We start from the raw sequence: 24,419 nt of genomic DNA on the forward strand, positions 1-24,419 counted from the left end.
GCTCTCCACGCCTATACTCGCTATCAAATGTAATCGCAGCAACGCTCCGTAGCGTATCGATACTACCATATCAGTCCCCGTCGCTCTCCACACCTACACGCGCTATCAAATATAATCCCAACAGTGCTCCGTAGCGCATCGATACTACCATATCAGCTCCCGTGGCTCTCCACGCCTACACGCGCTATCAAATCTAACCGCGGTTCGCGCATGCGCACGGACAAACCCCGCGCGCGCCGCGAGTCATGGCGGCCGCGGCGGCAACGACGGCGGCTCCCGCGCTCGGCGGCGCCGCGTTGCTCCATCGCAGCGTGGAGCGCGCTCTGGAGGACGCCTGCCTGTCCGGGGTGCTCAACCTGAGCGGCAGGAAGCTCAAGGACTTCCCCAGGAGCACCGCCAGCTTCGATCTCTCCGACGTGACGGAGGCGGGTGGGTGGCTCACGCTCATACCAGCGACTTTGCAAAAGCCGCCGCCTCCGCTCGTTTTTGATTTCGCAGTCTGGATGCGCGGACGCCGTCGCCGCTGCTGCTGCCCGCGTACACATCGTGGGGGGAGCATTGGGGGGGAGGAGAGTGGGGGGGGGGAGAGTGGGGGGGGGAGTGGAGTGGGGGAGTGGAGAGTGGGGGGGGGGAGGAGAGTGGGGGGGGGAGGAGAGTGGGGGGGGAGGAGAGTGGGTGGGGGAGAGTGGGGGGGGGTGGGGGAGAGTGGGGGGGGGGGAGAGTGGGGGGGAGGAGAGTGGGGGGGGGAGAGTGGGGGGGGGGAGTGGAGTGGGGGAGTGGAGAGTGGGGGGGGGGAGGAGAGTGGGGGGGGGAGGAGAGTGGGGGGGGGGAGGAGAGTGGGTGGGGGAGAGTGGGGGGGGGTGGGGGAGAGTGGGGGGGGGGAGAGTGGGGGGGAGGAGAGTGGGGGGGGGAGGAGAGTGGGGGGGGGAGGAGAGTGGGTGGGGGAGAGTGGGGGGGGGGGTGGGGGAGAGTGGGGGGGGGGGGAGAGTGGGGGGGGAGGAGAGTGGGGGGGGGAGGAGAGTGGGGGGGGGAGGAGAGTGGGGGGGGGAGGAGAGTGGGGGGGGGAGGAGAGTGGGGGGGGGAGGAGAGTGGGGGGGGGGAGGAGAGTGGGGGGGGGGAGGAGAGTGGGGGGGGGAGGAGAGTGGGGGGGGGAGGAGAGTGGGGGGGGGGGGAGGAGAGTGGGGGGGGGAGGAGAGTGGGGGGGGGCGTGGGGGTGTTGGTGGGGGGGAAGCGTGGGAGGGGGGGAGTGGGGGGAGCGTGGAAGTGGGGGGGGGGAGAGCGTGGGGGGGGGGAGAACGTGGGGGGGGGAGAGCGTGGGGGGGGGGAGAGTGAGGGTTGTGGGGGGGAGGAGAGTGGGGGGGGGGCGTGGGGGTGTTGGGGGGGGTGAAGCGTGGGAGGGGGGAGTGGGGGGAGCGTGGAAGTGGGGGGGGGGAGGAGAGCGTGGAAGTGAGGGGGGGGGGGGCGTGGAATTGGGGGGGGGGGAGAGAGCATGTGGGGGGGAATGATGGGCGTGGGGGTGTGTGGGGGGGGGGGCGTGGTGGGGGGGGGCGAGAAGGGGGGGGACTTGAGGTGGGCCGTGCGGATGCGGGCTAGGAAATGTAAGAGCGCTTCTGCGTGCACTTCGGGGCCCCCACGCCGCTCGCTTCGCCTCTCTCCACCTCGTGGGGCAGAGTGACAATTCGTGCGCGAGGCTTGGCCAGGAGTCGCGTTATTACTACAACGGGTCGTGAAAGCCACGATTCGTCGTCGTTGCCCACGTGAGGAGAATGTAAACAAATCTCCGATAAAGTTGTGCCACCTCTGGTGGTGAACCGTACGGACGCGTGACGCAATACGAAAGTGTGAATCGACTGTTGGGCGTGATGCCTCGTTAAGGTTTCGCTGCTTGCTGCTGCGATGAGAATACCGGCTGTATGTGTGTTAGCGTATCGCTTGTTTACACGAGCGTGGCAAGTGACAATAGCTTACGGACAGCGTGGCCACGTGCGGTACGCGGTAAAGGTGCAGTCGCATGTTTACAACATGCATGTTACAGTAGGGTGGTGATGACGGTAGCATGTTAACAGCGTGGCGATAACAGCAGCGTTGTAGCAGCCTTCACTATCATGTGAAAAGGAGCTCAGGCAGTGGGTGTGTGTGTACGCTGTGTGTGTACGTCTGTGTGTCTGTCTGTGTGTGTACGCTATGTGTGTACGTCTGTGTGTGTACGCTGTGTGTGTGTACGCTGTGTGTGTGTACGTCTGTGTGTGTACGTCTGTGTGTCTGTCTGTCTGTGTGTGTACGTCTGTGTGTGTGTACGTCAGTGTGTGTGTGTACGTCTGTGTGTGTACGTCTGTGTGTGTGTGTACGTCTGTGTGTGTGTGTACGTCTGCGTGTACGTCTCTGTGTGTGTACACGTCTCTGTGTGTGTGTGTGTACGTCTCTGTGTGTACACGTCTCTGTGTGTGTACGTGTGTGTGTGTAGTCTGTGTGTGTGTACGCTGTGTGTGTGTACGCTGTGTGTGTGTACGTCTGTGTGTGTACGTCTGTGTGTGTGTGTACGTCTGTGTGTGTGTACGTCAGTGTGTGTGTGTGTACGCTGTGTGTGTACGTCTGTGTGTGTGTAGTGGGGAGCGGTAGTGTAGTGGTTAGGGCTGCGCTACGAACCTGGCCACCCGGGTTCGATTCCCGCTCACGGCCAACACCGGTGACGATTATCTGAACCGGTCCTGGACCTCCCCTAGGTCAACTCAGCCTCAAATGAGTACCTGGTGCGATGTGTAAACATCGCCACTGGGGGAGACAAAGGCGGCCGGGCGTGGTGCTGGCCACCCACCCCCTCGTGTACCGTGCCGGCCTTCATAGGTGCTCGCTAACAGCACTTGCGCCAACAGCCTATTCATGCTATAACGAGGGATCTTTGTCTTGTGTGTAGCGGTTAAGTGCGCTAACAATGGGAGGGGAGAAAGGGACCCACGTGGGTTCGATTCCCATCCGTGGCTTACGGCCGGTGGCGCTGATGATCTGAACTTTTCTCCCCGTGGGTCTCGCGCAAGCCGATGGGCCCTCATGCCTGTCGCGTTGTGTAAATAGAAATGCGGCCGGGGCGTGGTGCTTTTTCCACGCCTAAATGACAACGTCGTGTGCCAAGCCCGAGCTGAAGCAACGCTCAACAAACCACGTTTGACAATCCGTCCAGGCTGCGATGTCGGAGCCGTGAGTGTTATCATTTCTGGGTAGATTGTAGAACTGTGAGCATTTCCATTGGCTCCGTACGCTCCCACAGTCGTTAATAGACGCTATTTTGCCATAGGGGCAAAGAGCATGTGTCCGGGCCACCTGCAGTTTGCTGGAGCTCACAATGCCACCCCACGAACTCGTCGCTGAAACTTAAGACGATTGTTCAGGAAAATCATGCGTTGGCTAATTCCATGAAATCGTGTTTAGCTTTTTGTGCCGGAGGAAATTGGAGGGGGTGACACTAAGCCACACCTCGCAGCTCTGATTACTACAATACCTGGCAAACCCATGTACTGGTCACCCATTCAAGTACTAACCAGGTGCCAGCCTGCTTAGCTTCTGAGATCTGACTATCTGAAGTGTTTCGAGTAATTTGTTTGGAGGCAAATGATGTTCGTTGTGATGATGGCAGCCATGGTAACGCTTGTGTGTGTGTGTGTGAGACCACACACACACATACAAGTGTTACACTGGGGAGCGGTTGTGTAGCGGTTAGCGCGCTGCGCTACGAACCCGCCGAACCGGGTTCAATTCCCACTCGCGGTCGACATGAGCGACGATTGTCTGAGCTGGTCCTCGTCCTCCCCTAGGTCGACTCGGCCTCAAATTAATACCTGGTGCGGTGTGTAAACATCGCTACGAGAGAGGCAAAGGCAGCCGGGCGTGGTGTCGGCCAACCACTCTCTCGTGTGCCGGCCTTAATAGGTGCTCGCTAACAGCACTTTCCCCAAACGTATGTTAAAACAATACGGAATATCTTTGTCTTTTGTGACTACACCATTGTGGCTTAACGTACTTAACGTACTACGTACAGCAAGGCGTCCCTAGAGCAGCCCTCTCGTCCCCACATGCCCTAGCTTTCCATGTTTTCAAATTCCCAGCATTCAGCCTTGGGATTCTGAGGGGATGATTCGTTGCTGTAAATGTAGTACAGTACATATGCATGGCAAGGCACACAAGGCTACAATAATGAAACGTTTTAAATGTGATTTTTTTCCCCCTCCAGTATTGTTGCTTTGTTACTTAGGCAGTCTTTATTTTTCCTTGAGGCTAAGCCGATTAGAACCGATTGGAGTGGTCATATGTCGTTGTGTTCCACATGGCGTGCTAACTGTGCAAGTGCCCTCTTGCATTAGTGGGCCGTCAATTAATTTCCCTATGTCGGGAGCCCCTGTGGGAGCACAGCTATGTGGCTGACATATGCATGACATCTCCACTGCTAGCGGTGCTGCGTAAAACTCCCAAATCCCTGCGCCAAAGTTTCATCTCGACCCGAGACTCGGCAAACATCCACGCAATTACTCCACTCTTCCACGCACGGCCCCGTGGGTAGTCGCCACAGAAATGTCCTCCCGTCTGCCACGGCAACAGAAGAGGCATTCGGGGGCTCTCTATGCGCAGGGTTTGTCTAGCGGGTCGGAGCACATTTGCTTTGTGTGGCAATAAAATCCATGGCATCGGCTGTTAGGGCGACTCCTGGAAAACATGAGCGCCTTTAAATCCGACTCCTGGTCCGAGCGCACAATTAGCGGTTGCTCACAGCTGTGATATCAGTCGAGCGTTTCCTAAATATTGCAGTCGATAAGGTCAGCCTGGGATTTCCGCTGTGCTGCCAGGGAAAGGTTGCACCCTAGCCCCGTACGGATAATTAGGGCGGCTGTCAGTGCTCGGGGTGAATGGCGAAGGCTTTGAGTGGTCGTCTACCTCGGGAGGGAAGAAAAATAAAAGAAAAACCCTCGCCACTTTTTCTCCAATTTGGCCGTCGAGCTCCTGAGCCGGCTGCCTGGCCGCCTGGCCCCCTCTGCACGAGGAGGGGCACAGTGCCATCATCGGTTAAGGAGGGGAAAGGGGGTTGCTCGGCGAGACAAAAGGCTCCGGTATTTTTCTCTAAAAGCCGCCCCCCCCACGTGAGGTTTTAATTACACAAATAATCTGGCCCCATCTGGCCCGCCACCCGCTCGCTCACTCGCTCGCTCGACGCATGCGTGCATGCTTACATAGGTTTGTGAGTGCGTATGCCCGTTTGCACGCTCTTGCAGGAAACCTTAATTGGGTTAGCTCGGGGGTGCATAGGGAATCGAGACAAATGGATAGAGGCCAAGTGGCGATGACCAGTGTGGGGTGACATCGTTAGGGACAGTGGAGACTGTCTGGTCATTAGCCTTCACGTCTGGAGAAAGGTTAGCATTTGGATGACTACGGTAAATCACGCACAGCATTTTGATGGATTTGTAATGATCTGGCAGGTTGTTTTAAATATCATAAGTGGGGCCTTATAGCTGCTTGGGCCATAGTCACCCCAGCTAGCCCATCACTGGGACTTGATGAACACGGCTTCACGGAGGATCTGGCTCTCTAGTTCCTGGAGGACCTGGGATCTCGAGGACCAGGTGCCTGGAGGAAACTGGCTTTTGTGGTTCTAGGAGGCCCTTGCTGCGTGTGTCAATGAAGGACCTGGTTCCTGGAAAACCTGACTTCATGGAGGACCTGACCTCATCAAAGACTTAGTCCCTGGAGAAACGGGCTCATTTAGGACCTGGTTCCTGGAAAGCCTGGCTTTTTAGTTCGAGGAGGACCTAACTCCTCGTGTCCTGGAGGACCTGGTCTTATGGAGTTCCTGGTTTCTGGAGAAACTGGCTTCCTGTCCCTACGTGGAACGGTTGAGGGATAGCTCAACTTCAGACCGCTTATCCAAACAATCCTGCCAGTTTTTAGTTTTTTTCCCAGCGCCGTTTTACTCACCGTCTTGTACCCGGGTGGCGGCATGCTGGTTGTGTTGTTCTCTTTTACGTGTGGCACTTTGCTAGCGTTGCCTTGTAGAGTCATTACTTTTTAAGAGTTCAAATAAACATGAAGGCATTGCATTCCGTAGTGTGTACAGAGGGTACACGTGTAGGCCTCCAGCCACAGTGGGATTACATTGGTCTATTTATGTTGCAGTAGTGCTCATGACCACTGCTTGCTGTCAAAAGGGAGGCGAGGGCGTGTTGGACAGCAGTCCCATTCCGTGCCCTGTTTGTTGTGTCCCTCACGCAAGAGGCACAAGCTGTCCAGAGGTTCAAAGCCTATTGGTTACATCCCGTTAAATAATTCTATGACAATCGCCACGTATGAACCCGGTCTCGTTAGATCTCATATAAGTCGAGCACGATTTGAGCCTGGCCATGGCTTGGATGGTAGATTGCCTGGGGATACCAGCTGTTGTAAGAGTGGAGCCTCGGGTTCGCCAGAATATGGGCTTTGCTGGGTGTTACCACCTTATCTGGGTGGGGTTTTCTCCGCGTACTCCTGTTTTCTGCTGCGTTTCAAGCACTTATTAATGGAATATTGGCTAAGCGTGATAACCAAGGGACCATCCCGAAAAGAAAGAGCCTTGAGGCCCACTGAGACTCTCCCTGGGTAAATATAGGGTGTTGTTATTGTGCTTGAGAGCCGATTTGGTAGTGCGCGAGCAGAAGGAACATGCCAAAACCGTACGTGAAGTGAGTCCCAGATATCTACCATGGAGGTAAAAACCTGCGTACACAATACCTGTGGGAAAACTCAGGATCAGCGAAAACCGCGGCGCTGCATTTTCTTGTTCTGGCCACTGCTGGTGGAAGAGGCCTCAGCTAGAACGGAGCCTCTCGGTATCCCCTCTGCAGGGTGCAGTATTTTGATCGGCCCTTCCGCCCTAGTCGGGGATCTTGAAAGAGGTGGGAGCGAGTACCCACGCCTCGCACTGCCACGCGCGAGCCGCCGAGCGACTAACTCGGTGGCAAACTCCGCCAGTAACTTACCCAGTAAACGTGGGTGCCATTCAAGGGGTTGGCGCAGAGCCCACCCCCCCCCACTCTCTTTTTTGCACTGGGCTTGGACGAGAAACGCACGGAGGAGGTCCCTGTGGCAGAGGCTATTAGGGTCTGTGCGGCGAGAGAGAGAGAATGCTGTGCAATGAGAACTGGAGACGTGGATTTCGGTGCCCTCGAGAGAAGTGGCTCGATTTAAGTCGGAGCGGGATGTGTGGGCCGGCAGAGTTTCGGGGCCTCTCTCTGAAAATGGGGTTGGCGCCGTACAGGGGATGGCACGTTTGGTGGCAAGTCGGTTGAAGAAATGCGGGCGCCCATAATTGTACGGGTGGACTTGGAATTTTTGAAAAATAAGAAGGCTTTCGCCCTCCCCGACAAGAGTACAGGCGTTGCTTGGGGTTGCGGCAGGCACTGGGCCCTGTTTAATTGCCCGCAACATTGTGATGGGCACCGCCGTTGACCGCGCGGCTGATATTCCCAACGACAGATGACGTCCCCTGCGAGGGAGTCTCCTCCGTTGCCACACCACGTGTCCTCGTTGAGAGACAGCCAGCCACTCACGGGCCTCACGGTGCAGCCATCATTTCATTGCGTCCCGTGCTGCACTTTGGTCGTTACCTCCCCCCCCATCTCCTCGACATAGGCGTGGTTATAACGTTAGATTTGAAGCTTTCGTGACTGCAAGGATTCATATTCTTAGGTTTTTTCGGTAAAGTCACGTAGGTAAAAAATTAAAATAAAAAATTTATAAAAGTTAAATAAAAATAAAATAAAAATCACGACGTTTCGGAGGCAACACAAGCTTCCGTCTTCAGGTGGAACCGTCACAGCACGATAGCTGTATCAAGTGATACCGTCACAGCACGATAGCTGTATCACTTGATACAGCTATCGTGCTGTGACAGTTCCACCTGAAGACGGAAGCTTGTGTTGCCTCCGAAACGTCGTGATTTTTATTTTATTTTTATTTTATTAATTTTAATTTTTTACCTACGTGACTTTACCGAAAAAACCTAAGAATATGTGGTTATAACGGTTTCTCAAGTTTCCTCCCACTTGCATGAACACCCATTATATGTGCATGCACGTTGAACTTCCTTCGCACCGTACGTAGTCAACCGCGCTAATCAGAGGTGCGGGGGAAGGACAACAAATTGGGTTTGGTCAAACATACCAAGATGTATGGATATATGTTGAACGTCTTTCCCACGTGTAGGTGGACTCTCTTGAAAAGAGTCTCGATTCTCAGGCTTTCCTGGGTATATAAAGGGCTTTTGGTTTTTTTTATTGTTGCATGACATATGGGTACGCCTGTAGCCTATAATCTGTAGCCAGTGGTCCATTGCCTGGAGCCCATAGCACTCAACCGCTAGCCTCTAACCCACAGCCTGTAGCCAGCGATGCAGGGCACTCCACTCACCTTGCTTAGCATCTTGAAACCCACGTGACCTTGGCACGCACTCACACACACACACCAGTATGTATGTGTGTTGAACTTTTTGTTGCAGCGAGTGTAGCCAACCATGGTGATCGGAGGTGTGGGGGAAGGACAACACACTCAACACAAAAAGCAGTTCGATAGAAAAGTGCATAGCTCCAGTTGCGTCCTAATATCGGAAGAAAGAGCGTTCCAGACGGCCGCGGAAGTGCATCTGAAAGCGCGCGATGCAGTGACCGTCTTTTTGCACGCACGTACATACGTTAAACTTCTTCTTGCTAATGGATAGCCACAATCTGCAGCGCGGATGACCGGAGTGCATAGTTTATCCGTGCAGTGTGCGCCCGCCGCACGAGCCTGTGTCCTTCAGCACTCGCCGTTCCTGAACGCTTCGCTGGGCCGGGAGCTCCCAGGGGTCCCAGTGGGGGCGCTCTGACCGACTGCCGCAGCCGCCAAGGCCTTCCCACGCCGCTAAATACAATGCGGATTGAAGCGAGCGGTGGTGCAATGTTTGACGAACTGCGGCGATGAACCCGGTGACCTGCACATTTTGTTTCCCGGCCACGGCTAACATGAGTGGCGAGTGAAATCTTAATCGTTCCTGGGAGGGAGGCGCGGGGGGAGAACCACTCCTGCCCCATTCTCTGTGTCCTCTACCAATCCACGTGGTGAAGTGTGTCAAACGGGGGGCTGTAAATTAATTTATTGAAGCATTTCTCTGGAAAAAAAGCAGCGTTGTAGTCCACCTGTTCCCACGTCTTTTTTTTGCGTTAACCGAGCCGGCGTACATGCAGTGAAGCCAACAACGAGAAGCAGCATCCACCTGAGAATGTAAATCTTTATTTCGACTGGAGGAGGAATCCGATGAGCCATGAAGCTCTTTTTCACAGTTGTTTATTATGGGCAGGTCAGCGAGTTACAACAACAATAACACCGTCTGGAGGAAGAAACTTAATTCGATACCAATCCACTGCTGGATGAAAACCTCCTCACTAGGTCATTCATGGGGGTTTTGGCGAGATGTTAACTACCTCGCCTGGTTTACAGGAGGTCGTGGGTTCGATCCCGACCTTGACGCTTGTATATTCGGAGTTTGCATGTTGTGTGGATTTTATCTTCGGGTCCACCGGTTTTTCCCTCCGCATTTAGAAACATGTGTGTAGAGTATTTGGCTGCTATAAATGTCAACATTGATAAGCCACTTTGCCGTGGAAACATCGGGGCGATTGTCACCCAGTGCTCGCCCAGACGCTTGGGTGTTTGACCATACTTCACCACGCCGGTTGAGGTTGGTGGAAGCGGGAATCCCTAGAATCGGCTCAAGTACCACTCACGACTGATGTTAGCCGTGGGCAGGAATCGAACTCGGGCCGCTGGGTTATTAGGGAAGTGGGTGATAACCAATGTGCCACTGCTCCGTCAATCTTTAGAGTATTTGGCTGCTATAAATTTACAGATAAGCCACTTGCTTGAGCTGTCATTTGTGGCCAGGTCGCTTCTGAAAAGAGCTGTATAGCTCGGTGGACCTTACCTGTTAAAATGAAAAATTGTTTAGTTTCATAGTTTGTTCAGTCAGTTCACCATGCTGCTCAGTGTGGTTTTATGAAGGGGGATGGTGGTGGGATGAGGGGGGGTGTGTGGTGGGGTGGGTGGTGGGATGGGGGGGGGGGTATGGGGGGGTGGTGGGATGGGGGGGGGCGGAGTGGTATGGGGGGTGTGGTGGGATGGGGGGGGCGGGGTGGGATGGGGTGGGTGGTGGCATGGGGGTGGGTGGTGGGATGAAGGGGGTGGTGGGATGGGGGGGGCGGGGTCGGATGGGGGGGGGTGGAATGGGGGTGGGCGGGGTGGTGGGATGGGGGGGGGGCCCAGAACATGTTCCCTGACAATAGCCACGGGGGGGGTGGGGGGGTCGCACTCAAGGCGCCGGGGTTCACCGTGCGATGATGATGTGCTCACCGCTGCGCCACAGGCTCCACCCTCGAGTCGTCGACATGAATCCCGCTCGCTTGGGGAACCCCGCGGGGGGCGGGTGACTGAGCCCTCGTGCCGATGGCCGAGGATTCAGAAAGGTTTATTTTAGTAAAGTTTCGCATTCAAGGGAATGTAGCCGTCCTAAGCGTGCGCTTTGCTTTACAGACTCGGTCGTTATCGGCAGGGCACTGAGCGTGCAGGCTTTTCTATTTTTCCTTCGCGCGCCACACACGCACGCACGGGTGTAACGGGACTGATTTCACGTGCGAGTCCAGGACATCAGTTCTGGCCGCACACACGCAGGGTTCACAATGAGTCCTGCTTGTGAGTAGAAGCGGCGGCAGCAGCAGCAGCTCCTTCATTGTTCTACCTCGGCGTGCCCCGCGTTGAACTGCTCCAAATGATTCTAAATACAAATTAAAGCCATCAGCGTGAACCCAAACGCCGATTGGTCACGAATAAAGGAGCTCGAATTAATTCTAGATTTGAAGCTTTTCGTGACTGCAAGGATTCATACTCTTAGTTCTTTCGGTAAAGTCACGTAGGTAAAAAATGAAATAAAAATGTAAAAAAAAAAAATTCTTTTATTTTTATTCATTTTAATTTGACGTGAATACAAATTAATAAAAATAAAATAGTTATTTTATTTTTATTCATTTTAATTTCATTTTTTACCTACGTGACTTTACCGAAAGAACTAAGAGTATGAGCTCGAATTAAGTTTGGTGCACCCGTGCTGCGGCTTGCTTTGTGCAAGGCGAGCCGAAGCGCGCATTCAAAAACAGTAACATCACCACCGCCAACTGCAGGATATCGACCTTTTTTTTATTCACGTCATCACAAAAAATGTGTGCACCACTGCGATAAGGGGAGGTCTGGGGAAAATTGGGGGGGGGGGGGGGTCGCGTTGCCGCTTGAGGCAGCATGTCCTTGGGTGCAGAGGGAGTCCGCAGAGAGGCACGTGGAGACAGTGAAGACATGGAAAGTAACATGGAGATACGGGCGACACAGAGGCGTGGCGGAGGCAGAAAGGCATGGAGGGGAGAGAGGGGGTGCGTTTAGCGAGATATGGGGAGACGCAGGGAGATATGGAGAACCAGAAATCTGTATGGGGAGATGCAGGGAGACCCAGAGAGGCATGAATACAGTCGGGACAGGAGACACGGGAGAGACGAGAGAGCCACGGGGGAAAGCAGGACAAGGCCTAGGGAAGCGTGTGAAGGCTCGGGGGGTGGCTGGCTTCCGCCTGCCTCACTGTGGTTTCCCTGCCCCGTGCCTCTCTCTGCCCCCCTCCCCCCTACGCCTCTTTGCTCTCCCCACTCACTGCTGCGATGCACAATCGCAAAGTGCACCCCAGCAGTGTGGCATTTGCAGCTGCGTGTTTGGTTTGAAGGCAGAGGCAGCCTGCCTCTCTCTCTGCCTCCCTCTCTGCCTTTCTCCCTCCCTGCCTCCTTCCCTCCCTCCTTGCCATCCTCCCCATCCTCCAACCCACATCCTCTTCGCTATCCACAAAACTCAGCCAACTTTGAAAGTCTTATCACACGGAGATAATGTCCTCCATTAAGCAATAAATCACGGTCCCTTTATTACTTTATTGCGTAAAAGCAAGTAAACAGCGGCACCTCGTCGCATTTGCAGCAAATGTACAGGCCTCGGCATGTCACAAGCACGACAGTAAAAGGCGTCGCTTTTTCCTGTGCTGGGTATTTGGAAGTTTTTTTCCCCCGTGTGTTTTCGCGGTCAAGAACAGGTCACAAATAGCAGGGCTTTGCTGTAAAGGGGGCTCTACTTACGAATATTCGCCAAACCTGTCCGTATGTCTGTTCGATTGCCTCTTCAGACCGAGAGTCGTAAGTTCACCCGCCGCGCAATAGATGGCGGAGGTGGCATCTACATCTGCAGAACATGAAGAACCAGTGGCACCTTTTGCAAGGAATCATGTCTGCATTAACCACACAAGAGTACTTGTGGTGAACATGCAACGTATTCTGATATTAATTACTTTGATACTGGCAAAAAGGTCCCATGATGTAGCTGCTCACCCTGAACTCTAAGTGCTCTGATAGTGGCATTGTCTTTGTATTGGTCCCCTCTTGGCATTCTCTGCTCTGACACTGCTAGTGAAACTCGGCCATAAAGAAGGCTGCTGTCTCTGGTGGAGGCCAATCAGTTTCACAGGCAATGCCATATATCATCAGAGCATGTTTGTTTGCATGTTCACCACAAGTACGCTGTGTGGTTAATGCAGTACTCGATGCCTTGCGAAAGCTATCTATTTGGTGTTGGACATCTTCACGCCTCCGGTTTTATTGCCAGGAAAGGGTAAAACCGATTGTTATATTTCGTACTTTGATGCTGGTTAACAAGGCCCCATGTTACGGTTGGTTTACTTATACGGTCCATAGCTTGGGTGGCCCGCACTGTTTACTCGCAATTAGACCTCGTCCCTTCCGCTGGATCTATGCCGTCTGCATTGCCGCTTCGAGAAGTTGAGGCTGCGTTGAGCATCGAGGCTTCGCCGAGTGATGTAATTGGACGCGTGGTGCTGTTTGGATGAAGAACGAGTGGCTCGTTGTTTTTTTCCCCCGTATCTCACCACTTGTGGCAGCTTTCCCGACCCACACAACTGGCTTCGTCATTCCCAGGGCTGCCCCTCTGGCAATTAAGGTTCGTGGCGTGAATTGTTTTCTTGCGTAACGATGGCGCAGAGTATGTCCAGGAGCTAAGTGCCAATGTAACGATGTCTACTCGCCGCGCCGAGAGAGCTTCGGGAGTTCGAATCTTGTCGGTGCATCTGTGCGTGCGTATTTTGCATCATTTTACATGTACGCACGCGCGTGTCTGCGTGTATGTAGGCGTGCGTGTTAATAGGGATTAATGTACAGTAGTTATTAATATTTATGCGTGCTGCCAACAGCATTACCCCCCTACAGTCAATGTGCTCAATGGGGGGGGAGGGGGGGGGGATCTTTCTGTGCGTGGATGCGGTGACAGAGTGGTTAGCTCACCGCTCGATGAATTCGTCAACCCGAGATCGGTTCCCGGTCTTGGGCTAACGTCAGTAGCAAAGTGGTGATATCAGAGCTTTTTTTTTTCCTAGGCCTCCCCCCCCCCCCCCCCTAGATCGACTCAGCCTTACAAATGAGATCGGCTGGTGTGGTGCGTGTAAAAACATCAGCACCGGGAAGGGGGGCAGGAGGAGAAGATGACATTGGTGATGATCGAAGCCACCAACCTCTTCCCGTGCTCCGTGCTGGCTTTTAGAGGCACTCCGCTAAGAGCGCTCTCGCTTGCCACCAGCAAGTCTTCGTCGAGGCTTTCTTACACGCTTTCATTTAACTCACTTTATCTGTTGTTGATGTATCCTCAAATCTTGTAACTCAATCTTAACCCACATCCCAATATGGTATCGACTGCAAACTTGGTATACTTATGTCATACTGATGACAATACTATATTCTATCATAAAAAATATAAATATATATTTTTATACAATCTTTTTTTAATGTTATGTTTCGGCTTGGGTCTAATTGTCCACGGTCAACTGACGTTGGCTGTAATTGGCCACGGTCCCTTACGTTGTGGCAAGCTTCGGGGCCACTTCCTGGAGTCGTGGAGTTCTGCCATTACTAGTACATTTCATAAAAGCGTGTTTAAAAAAAAAAAATTCTAAACATTACTTATTTTACGCCGGGGACGTTTGTTATGTATGCATGTAATGCATGACGTATCCTCACGCGCGCATGCTTGTCTTGTTTGGCCATCGTACAGTGCCCGCAGAGTTTGCGGGGGGGGGGGCAGGTTAGCCCAGGTGTTTCCCATTGATTGCTGCCGCCCGCGCTGGATGGGAAGTGTGCAAAAAAGAGTTTTGCCAGTTTAACGCGTAGGCTTTCGCGATCCAATGTTATCCATTATAGAGGTTTTTTAGGTTATTTCCGCGATCTAACCAAAAAAAATCTCTCCTTAAAGATTTTGGCCGTTATCCAAAACAAAAACCTGCTCATTCAAACAAAAATTTAGTACGTACAATAATTGTATATACTGCATACGTTGCCAGTCCTTATGTTTATAATCATACCACGTTACGAAATGTATATTTTTAAAGATAAAGACACATTGTTTGATGGATTTTTATATTTATTTGAGAATTGGCATCGGGTAGACGGGTTATTCCTGTAGTGCTCACAGACACACTGCATCTGTACTTTACCCGGAGTGTGCTTTCGCGACCACCTATGTAAACCAGATTTAATGTAAAATTAAACGTAAAAGAAATCGGTATCTTGCGGCTTGAACTGGCAAGATTGGCAAGCGTGCTACTGTACAGTGAAAAGAAGGATGTTACTACTTGATTAGTTCTAGTTCTACATTACAGCACGTTCTGTTAGGCGCGTACCGTTGAGGCTCGTTAGTGACGCGCGTTAGTCAAACTAAACGACAGTATTTAAAAAAATTTGACCAGGCAAGGCCGATTGAGCTATGTAGCTCTTTTTTTCAGAAGTGACCTGGCCGCAAATGATAGCTCAACGGAGTGGCTTATCTATCGTGCAGCAATGTACGGCAGCAGCGAAAAGACGCGTTAGTCTAAGACGCGTTCGTGACGCACCCATCGGCGAGTACGGCCGGCGCGTTGGTGGCACGCGCTGGGTTCTGGTTAGCTGGCGATTCGCCACCACCACCACCACCATCATCATCGCCGCCACCACCACCATCACTGTCACCGCTGCTCGGCCACGTGGCGGAGGATGCTGTGCTCAAGGCGCTTCCATTTAAATCGGCTTCATTGCCCTCATCAATTATTGAGCGAGCGAGCGGCGCACGCACGCCAAGGCACATATGCGCGTGATGTCCTCCTCAAATGCCTGTGCCCCAGTTTCTGGAGTTTATGGTAGCACCGTGGTCATGTTTTCCCTTTTTCAATTCTATTTTGACATTTCAGTAAATTTTTTTGACCCTCCCTAATGATTTTTTTTTGTGCCGTTGGTATCAGGTTCGCCAGACGATCAAATCCGTTTGGAACGCTCACAGAGCAGTACAACTCTCCTCCGCGTTACCTCCGAGATCCCATCGAGCAATCTCTGATCCACACAGTAGAGAGGGGCGGTGGGGGGAGCGGTGGGGGGGGGGGTGGTGGGGGGGCGGTGGGGGAGCGGTGGGGGGGGGTGGTGGGGGGGGGTGGTGGGGGGGCGGTGGGGGAGCGGTGGGGGGGGGGGTGGTGGAGCGGTGGGGGGGGGGGGTGGTGGGGGGGCGGTGGGGGAGCGGTGGGGGGGGGTGGTGGGGGGGCGGTGGGGGGGCGGTGGGGGGGGGGTGGTGGGGGGGCGGTGGGGGAGCGGTGGGGGGGGGTGGTGGGGGGGCGGTGGGGGAGCGGTGGGGGGGGGGTGGTGGGGGGGGCGGGCGGTGGGGGGGCGGTGGGAGGGGGCGGTGGGGGTGGGCGGTGGGGGGGGGCGGTGGGGGGGGCGGTGGGGAGGGCGGTGGGGGGGCGGTGGGGGGGCGGTGGGGGGGGGCGGTGGGGGAGCGGTGGGGAGGGCGGTGGGGGGGCGGTGGGGGGGGCGGTGGGGGCATTACTTTCCCACCCATCTTTGTCGCACGATGCCAAGCCCCCAAGTATTTTTCAATTCTCACAGCTGGAATTTAGCAAAGACGGAAGTGCTGAATGCAACGTGAATATCACGGGGGTTTATCGCGTACAGTCCAGCGGCGACTGGCCAGAGACAATCAACTCAACTGTACTTCAGGACTCTGTTTAATCACCGGCAGCTGCGGGGATTAAACCCCAGCAGCATATCCGTCCGTGCCAGCTCAGCGCTCTGCCCTCTTCGCCACCGGGGGCCACCTCAACTGTGCACCGCCATTTACAAATGTTTGTGCGGCTCACTGAGCGGCACGCCGGCGCAAGAGCCACACAAATAAAGCCGTCCGGGCTTCCGTTGACTATTCACTTTCATTCCAGACTCTCCAGTTGATTGTGGAGGATAGGTGGGTGGGATGGGGGAGATGGGTGGGTGTGACTTTCTTATTATTACCTACTCATTTATATTCTGAATAGTCCTTTGGATTTTGCGGTTCGTTACCCCCCCCCCAACCGCACCCCCTTCGTGAGTGGCTTGGGCAGCAGTGTGTGTCGCATTTGATGCGGTGAGTCTGGGAAGTTATAAAAGGGGTGTGTTGGGGGGAGACTGCTGTGGTTTACATGACCGTGATACGGCCGCGACGACGAATTGATTCGTCGTTCTGCACCACACGTGTCGAATCGCGTGCCTGAGAATCGACGTTTGTTTGATGCGTGTGCGTCCTACTCTGCACTGGCTTCACGTCGCCCCTGCAGCCACGGCCGGCGCCACCATCCAACCGATGTCCGCATCGAGTCCTGACCCCGAATGGCCTCGGTTCACTGAATTGCCCAAAGACCGTGAATCATCATTCCACCCCAACTTGTGAGAGCAGACCTTGGAAGTCGGGACGCCGGCTGTGGCGACAGCTGCGGGATTCGTCAGATGGCAGTGATGGTGCGTCACTGGGGTGGGCCGCGGTGGTCTTAATGACCGTGCGCCTGATGCGGTGGATCCATCCGTGCCTGCAGTAGCAGCACAGCGAGGGGGTGGCTGTGAAGTGAGGGCTGCTCTTCTCTCGCCAAAGGCATCGGCCCGGACGCGGCGGGGCCTCCCCCTCCGTGTGCGTCCCACCAGCCACATTAACGCAGCTCGATGGTCGGTTTAACACGTGGCCAGTAGGCTTTCGTGACCAATATTATCCACGATCAAGGTTTTTTTTGTTCGTGGGTTAGATTGTGTAAAATATGAACGTGTCGTTAACCCGCCGCCGCCCGACACGGCCAATTCGCGAGGTTTGTCACGTAAACGAAACGCGTCGATTAGTTACGAGTTCAGCACACCGGTGTGTTGGAGAGTAAACCCACAACATATACAGTTTGAGTACGACGCTTCGATGGCGATTACAACCAACGTCATCAGTCGATTTGCCTGATGAAGCTGATTTGCCTGATGAAGCGTTACTAATTGGCTGTCTCGGGTGGTGGCTGGTTTACGACACATTCGTATTACGCGGTCTGACCCAAAAAATCCTCTGTCATGGATAGTTCAAAGGTCACGTGGTCGTGAAACCACCAGGGGCTGCTTGCAGGCCCCCCACAGCTTCTCGTTGGATCGCAAAGCACTCAGGAGCAGAGCAGTTTCAGTGCGTCAAGGGAATATTAAACAAAAATAATAAACTGAAGTGGTCAGGTGGCTGAGGAGTTGGAGACACGAATCGGGCACACGATGTATGTACGTATTAATTCTAGATTTGAAGCTTTCGTGACTGCAAGGATTCATACTCTTAGGTTCTTTCGGTAAAGTCACGTAGGTAAAAAATAAAATTAAAAGTTAATAAAAGTAATAATGGAAATAAAATAATAAATCACGACGTTTCGGAAGCAACACAAGTCTCCGTCATCAGGTGGGACCGTCACAGCTAGATTTACTGTATGATACACTGTATGATACAGTAAATGTAATCGTCACAGCTAGATTTACTGTATGATACACTGTATGATACAGTAAATCTAACCGTCACAGCTAGATTTACTGTATGATACACTGTATGATACAGTAAATCTAGCTGTGACGGTCCCACCTGATGACGGAGACTTGTGTTGCCTCCGAAACGTCGTGATTTTTTATTTTATTTCCATTATTACTTTTATTAACTTTTCATTTTATTTTTTACCTACGTGACTTTACCGAAAGAACCTAAGAGTATGTATGTACGTATGTTGAACTTCTTTTGCGCCGTACTTAGCCAACCGTGCTAACCGTTGAGGTCATGGGTTGGCTACGTACGTTGCGACAGTAGTTCAACATTCATACTTTAAAGATGTGGGTGGCTTTTTCTTGGGCATAGTATGTCAACCAGTTTTGGTCAGAATAATTTGTCCACCTTTCTCGAGAAGGGAAAGTATGCTTAATGTAACCTTGGTGTCGGAGGTATGCGTACCTGCTGTACTGACTTTCATCCACGGTGGGCTGGTCACAGTGCAATCCAGTTTCTTGCGTGCGTCAAACCATTGACTAATACTGTAGATTCCTACGTGTACTCTACCTTCATTATGACACCCCATATGTTATTTTTAGGAATAGATACGTTGACGATGAGGTTGTTTAATATGTGAAACTCCCCGCCCCCCCCCCCCATCTGAACAGGTTTCTCAGTCCTAGCGAGGTGATGGCCCCTCACCTGTTAACCAAAATAATTTCCCAAAAAAAGACTTTGCACATGCAATTTTTTTTAATTTAATCTGCCAAAATTGCAACTCTTTGAGAGCTAAACGATGGAGTTTGGCTGCCGTGCCACCACTGGAACATGGTTCATTCAGGGCACGTGGCAAAGGTGGCGTGTGTCTTAAGAGGGGCTCAGAAGTAGTTCCATGACATGTGCTTCTGCGGGTTTCCGATCCCTGACGTGGCGGCTCCAAACGGGCACCCTCTCCTTCTCGCGACGTCAACGCGGGTAACGCAATAAAACCGGGAGAAAATGTGAGCGACTAAATAAGTGAACAAATGAGCGCACTTTTGCTTTTAATTCTGCGGCGCGTTAACTGGAACATTTCACCACGAGGGAGTGAAGATGGGCATCGTCACGTACGACGTTTACGGCGTCGCCGGTGAAACCGCGCACTCCGGCCTCCTCGTTGGAGCTAAACCCGGCACACACAACTGCGGGCAGCGTGTGTTGTGTGTGCGTATTGTGTGTTACAGCCAGGGGCGCTGCGGCTACGAACCCGGCGACCCGAGTTCAATTCCAGCGCAAGGGGGAATCTTGGTCTGTGGTATAAAGATATAAAGACAAATATCCCCCCCCCGCCATAGCCTTAACGGACTGTTGGGACAAGTGCCGTTAGCGAGCACCAATGGAAGGCCGGCACGGCACACGAGGCGGTGGGAGGCCAACACCACGCCCGGCCTCCTTTGTCTCCCTAGTGGCGATGTTTACACACCGTACCAGGTACTCATTTGAGGCTGAGTCGACCTAGAGGAGGCCCAGGACCGATTCAGATGTTGGCCACGAGCGGGAATCGAACCTGGGTCGCTGAGTTCATAGCGCAGCCTAGCGCTAACTGTTGCACCACTGCTCCCCAGCGAGGGTGTGACACACGGAGTGCGTGGCACCAGCGTGGCACCAGCTTTGTCACCACCTTTGTCACCACCTTTGTCACCAGCTTGGTTACCAGCATAGCACCAGCGTGGTCACCAGCGTGGTCACCAGTGTGGTCACCAGCTTGGTCACCAGCGTGGTCACCAGCTTGGTCACCAGCGTGGCACCACCTTTGTCACCAGCTTGGTTACCAGCATGGGACCAGCGTGGTCACGAGCGTGGCACCAGCGTGGTCACCAGCGTGGTCACCAGCGTGTTCACCAGCTTGGTCACCAGCGTGGTCACCAGCGTGTCACCAGCTTGGTCACCAGCGTGGCACCACCTTTGTCACCAGCTTGGTTACCAGCATGGGACCAGCGTGGTCACGAGCGTGGCACCAGCGTGGTCACCAGCGTGGTCACCAGCGTGTTCACCAGCTTGGTCACCAGCGTGGTCACCAGCGTGTCACCAGCTTGGTCACCAGCGTGGCACCACCTTTGTCACCAGCTTGGTTACCAGCATGGCACCAGCGTGGTCACGAGCGTGGTCACCAGCGTGGCACCAGCGTGCTATGCAAGAGGGTGGTGGCTGTGCGGTGGCTGTGCGAGGCTCGGCTGAGAGCGCCGCCAGGGCGGTGGCTGCGAGGAGGGCGCCGCTGCTGACACCGCCGCCACTGCCGCGTGTTTTGTTTCTGCCGAGGGGGAACTTGGCGCTCGCTGCGTTTGTTTATTTATTTATTATCTCATTCTGCGAGCTCGTGGGTGTGGGGCCCCAGGCAGGAACCACCGCGGTTTGTACGAGCGTCACTCGGACATCGTGGCAACAACCAACTCGACTCACTTTCCTAACTAACACAGTCTCACTCGGCCAACAGCCTCATTCACTGTAGTCACTCGCCTAACAGTCTCACTCGGATAACGAACACCGTCGCATTCGCCTAACTAACAGTCTCGCTAGCCTTGCCTACGCTTGCTCACCTAACAGTCACTCATTTCTTTGAGCATGGTTGGCTACGTACGGTGCGAAAGAAGTTCAGCATAGATACATCCATACTCACCTAATGCAGTCTCACCCAACAGTCTCATTCACCAACAGAGCATCAGCTTCAACACATTACAAAACACATCATCCTCACCCAACACACCATCACCCTCCTCACCCAGCCCACCATCACCCTCCTCACCCAGCCCAGCGTCACCCTCCTCACCCAGCCCAGTGTCACCCTCCTCACCCAGCCCAGCCTCACCCTCCTCACCCAGCCCAGCGTCACCCTCCTCACCCAACACACCATCACCCTCCTCACCCAGTCCAGCCTCACCCTCCTCACCCAGCCCAGCCTCACCCTCCTCGCCCAGCCCGGCATCACCCTCCTCACCCAGCCCAGCCTCACCTTCCTCACCCAGCCCGGCATCACCCTCCTCACCCAACACACCATCACCCTCCTTACCCAGCCCAGCCTCACCCCCCTCACCCAGCCCAGCCCAGCCTCACCCTCCTCACCCAGCCCAGCCTCACCCTCCTGCCACAACAGTCGGCTTGTGATGTTGCCAAAACGTTAATGTTGCCCACACCATGGCGCATGCTGGCAGGGAGCGGCCGCGTATTCGTGGGAAGCCCTGCCTACACAAACACGACCCGCTTGCAAGTGGGCACTGGGCAGGCTCCGGGCTCAGGGCGAACTCTCGCACGGGCGCTAGCGAGCGAGCGGTGAGTTATTTTGGGTCGCGAGCGCGACGCGCCAGTCCCACGGAAGACCCTAGGGGGCCGTAAGCCGAGCGCCGGGCCCCATCGCCGCTCGCTCAGGCGAGGCAGCGTCCACCCATTCCCTGGCACCGTCTGCGTGTACCGGGGTGGGTGTGGGGGCAGTTGTGGTGGTGGCCTGCGGGGAGGCACGGCGACACGTGCACCTACCTCGTACGCACGTATATGTGTGTTGAACTTCTCTCGCACCGTACCTAGCCAACTGTGCTATTCGGAGGTGCTGACCGTGGCGTTCAAAATTACGGTGAAATTTGAGTCGGTCCGCCCTCTCCGCCGCTCACCGCCATTCTTCTCTCGCTCTGTGCAGAGCTCCCCTCGGTGCACCTTGGACCTCGGGAGATGTTGGGGGAGGGAATGGCGGTGGTAGAGGGTGGGGCGGTGTGGAATTTCACGACGCTTCTCTCGTAGGTGGCGTTGCCAGGGGGAGCGTTGAGTTTGCTCATTAACGTCCCCCACGGCGCCCTGGTGGGCGTGAAGCCCTCGCTCTACGCCACGGGACATTATAACTCATCCTGTGCCGTGAACTTGGACCGTACCATTAGCTGAGTTCTGGGCCCCGCTGTGGCTAGGAGATGTTACCTGCCTTGCCTGGTATACAGGAGGTCGTGAGTTCGATCCCGACCCTGACGCCTGCTGTATATTTGGAGTGGATTTTTCTCCGGGTCCCCCGGTACTTTTCTCCACATTTAGAATGAAGGTGTTTTCAGACTATTTGACTGTTTTACATTTCCACGTGATCATAAGACACTTCGTTGAGCTATCATTTGTGATGGCCAGGTCGCTTCTGAAAAAGAGCTAAATACAGCTCAGTGGGCCTTACCTGGTAAACATAAAAAATAGTTTCGTTTTAGTCAGTGCTGCCTTCATGCAAGTGCTGTGATGGCGCACACACACACACCTCCAATCCAGGGTTGGCGGATGACGCAGCTTTATAAAACACCCAAAGCTGCGAAGCATCCGAGTGAGCAGCACGTGGCAGCAAAAGTGGGTTTATGATCCTGCCTCGTGTGGATGGTTGAGTGCTGCCTCCACGTGTGTGTGTGATGGGTTTTGGGTTTCCATCGTGGCACGTCCATTTCCTCCTGCTCATTCTTGGCCAAAGATCACCAGCGCAGCACCCTCCTGAAAAATAGTCTTGAGACTCGTTGAAAAATAAAAAAAAACTGACCTGGGTGAACAAAGTGACGTTAACTTGTTCGACACACGGTATGTACGTATATGTAGCGCGGTGAAAATAGTTTACCGAAGCTTAACGTCCCTTTGGATGGCGCACGACACCATGCCGCAACCCCCGCATGATAAGTTCGGAGAAGCAGTGGGAGTGTGCGGGTCGCAGAGTTTACCATATTGCACGTGCGTGGCTACGTTGTGTGTGTGTATGTGACTGTGTAACTGTGAATGCTCGTGAGGAGCGGTCGTGTAGCGATTCGCGCGCTGCGCTACGAACCCCGGCGGCCCGAGTTCGATTCCCACTCACGGCCAACACTGGTGACGATTGTCTGAGCCGATCCTGAGCCTCCCCTAGGTCGACTCGACCTCAAATAAGTACCTGGTGCGGTGCGTAAACATCGCCACTGGGGAGACAAAGACGGCCGGGCGTGGTGCTGGCCACTCGCCCCCCTTGTGTGCCGTGCCAGCCTTCGTAGGTGCTCCCGAATAGCACTTTCCCCAACAGTTTATTAAGGCTATACTGGGGGGGGGGGGGGTCTTTGGTAAGGCTCTATGTATGGACGCGCGCGCCTGCGTACATATGCACGCCCACGTGCGCTTCCAAGCGAAGGTGTGCTTGTGCACGCGGCGCACAGCACGTTGGTCGCGCTGTGCCGCCGACGGTCAAGGTTAAACGGCTGCGCTCGCTGTGTCGCGTGCGCGGAGGGCAGCGTCGCCTCCAGTGACGACGTCCGCTTGAAGAATGCAAACTTCAGAGGAGGCCCCCGTAACCTTGAGACGGGAGTGGAATCCGCTCTAAGCTGTTCCGGCTGCTCGAAGCAAAATAAAATAATAATTCGATCCGCGCGCGAGCCCGGCAAGCCCGGTGCGTTAAGTGAGCCTCTTTGTAAAGTTACCGAGAATCCTGCGCCATTAGCTCGCCTTCATCATCATCAGTCATACATCGATCCACTGCTGGATGAAGGCGTCGCCACCTCTCGTGACCCTGCGATGTAACGATCCGCCGGCGCACCTGAAGCCATAGAACTGCCACCGTGTAAAATAGGTTGTGGGAAACAAACTAGAATTGGGTTCGAGCTGTACTGTCCCGCTCTGGCGACGTCGTGGTTTGTTGCTGGGATTTTTTTTGTAAACTCCTCCGGCGCTTGCTGCTGCTGCTGCGGCTGCGAGCGCACACAGTGCGGGTTCATGGAAAGTGCACCGGACCCAAAGCATGTAAGCAATCGCCACCGCTATCGCCTCGGGACATCTGCCAACGTCCACAACGCACGACCCTGGCCCGCCCCGCCCCGCCGGGGTCGTTGCGACGCAGCGGTGCCCCCCAACCTCATCACCAAAACTCCGTGACCCTTAAAAAGCGGCTCTTGAAATCCCAGCGCTCGCGTAGGGATTCATTGTTCTGTGAAAACTTTTTTTTTTTACCCAGCTTCTAGCGAAATCTAATTAACGCGGAGGTACTTATTTGATGTCTTTGTCGCGGCCCTCATTGGTTCTAATTAATGTAATAATTGGAGAATCTCCGCGGCTTGGAGTTGGCGATGTGGGGAGGTGCCGAGGCTGGACGTGTCGACCAGAGAAGGTCTCCCAATCATTCGCACCGAAGCAACATTGTTTACCCTCCGTCGGTCAGCGGAGGAAGATAATCCCAATGCAGACGCCCGGTGCGTCCGGTCGTGTTACAGGAGGGGTGGGAGTGGAGGAGGGGGAGGAGGAGGAGGAAACGCTTTACCTTCCTGAGGGCCGAATAGGCCTTGTCGTCGAATACCTTTGGCGGGCTACCGCACACTAACATGCACGCACGCGCCTCAGTCACTTGTGTCACTGCAAGAGCCCCTCGCATTGACGGAAGTGACCGAGATCGCTGGCAATTCGTAATAAAGGGGGGGGGCGCTTTGGGTTAGATCGCGTAAAGATAAATGTGTTGTTAAACCCGCCACCAACCA

The 24,419-nt window shown here is 54.3% G+C and overlaps 1 protein-coding gene across 1 annotated transcript in view; it reads left to right on the forward strand.

Moving 5' to 3' along the window:
- Positions 1 to 216: 216 nt before the first annotated feature.
- LOC144732598 (leucine-rich repeat and calponin homology domain-containing protein 1-like) overlaps positions 217 to 24,419 on the forward strand; it is a 57,519-nt gene continuing 33,316 nt past the window's right edge. The window contains 1 exon segment of the mRNA XM_078614066.1: positions 217 to 429. Within this exon segment, the coding sequence (XP_078470192.1) occupies positions 246 to 429 (184 nt within the window). The 5' untranslated portion in view covers positions 217 to 245.

Source organism: Lampetra planeri, chromosome 43, assembly GCF_965212315.1.
Source record: "Lampetra planeri chromosome 43, kcLamPlan1.2.h2, whole genome shotgun sequence".
NCBI classification, from domain to species: Eukaryota; Metazoa; Chordata; class Hyperoartia; order Petromyzontiformes; family Petromyzontidae; genus Lampetra; species Lampetra planeri.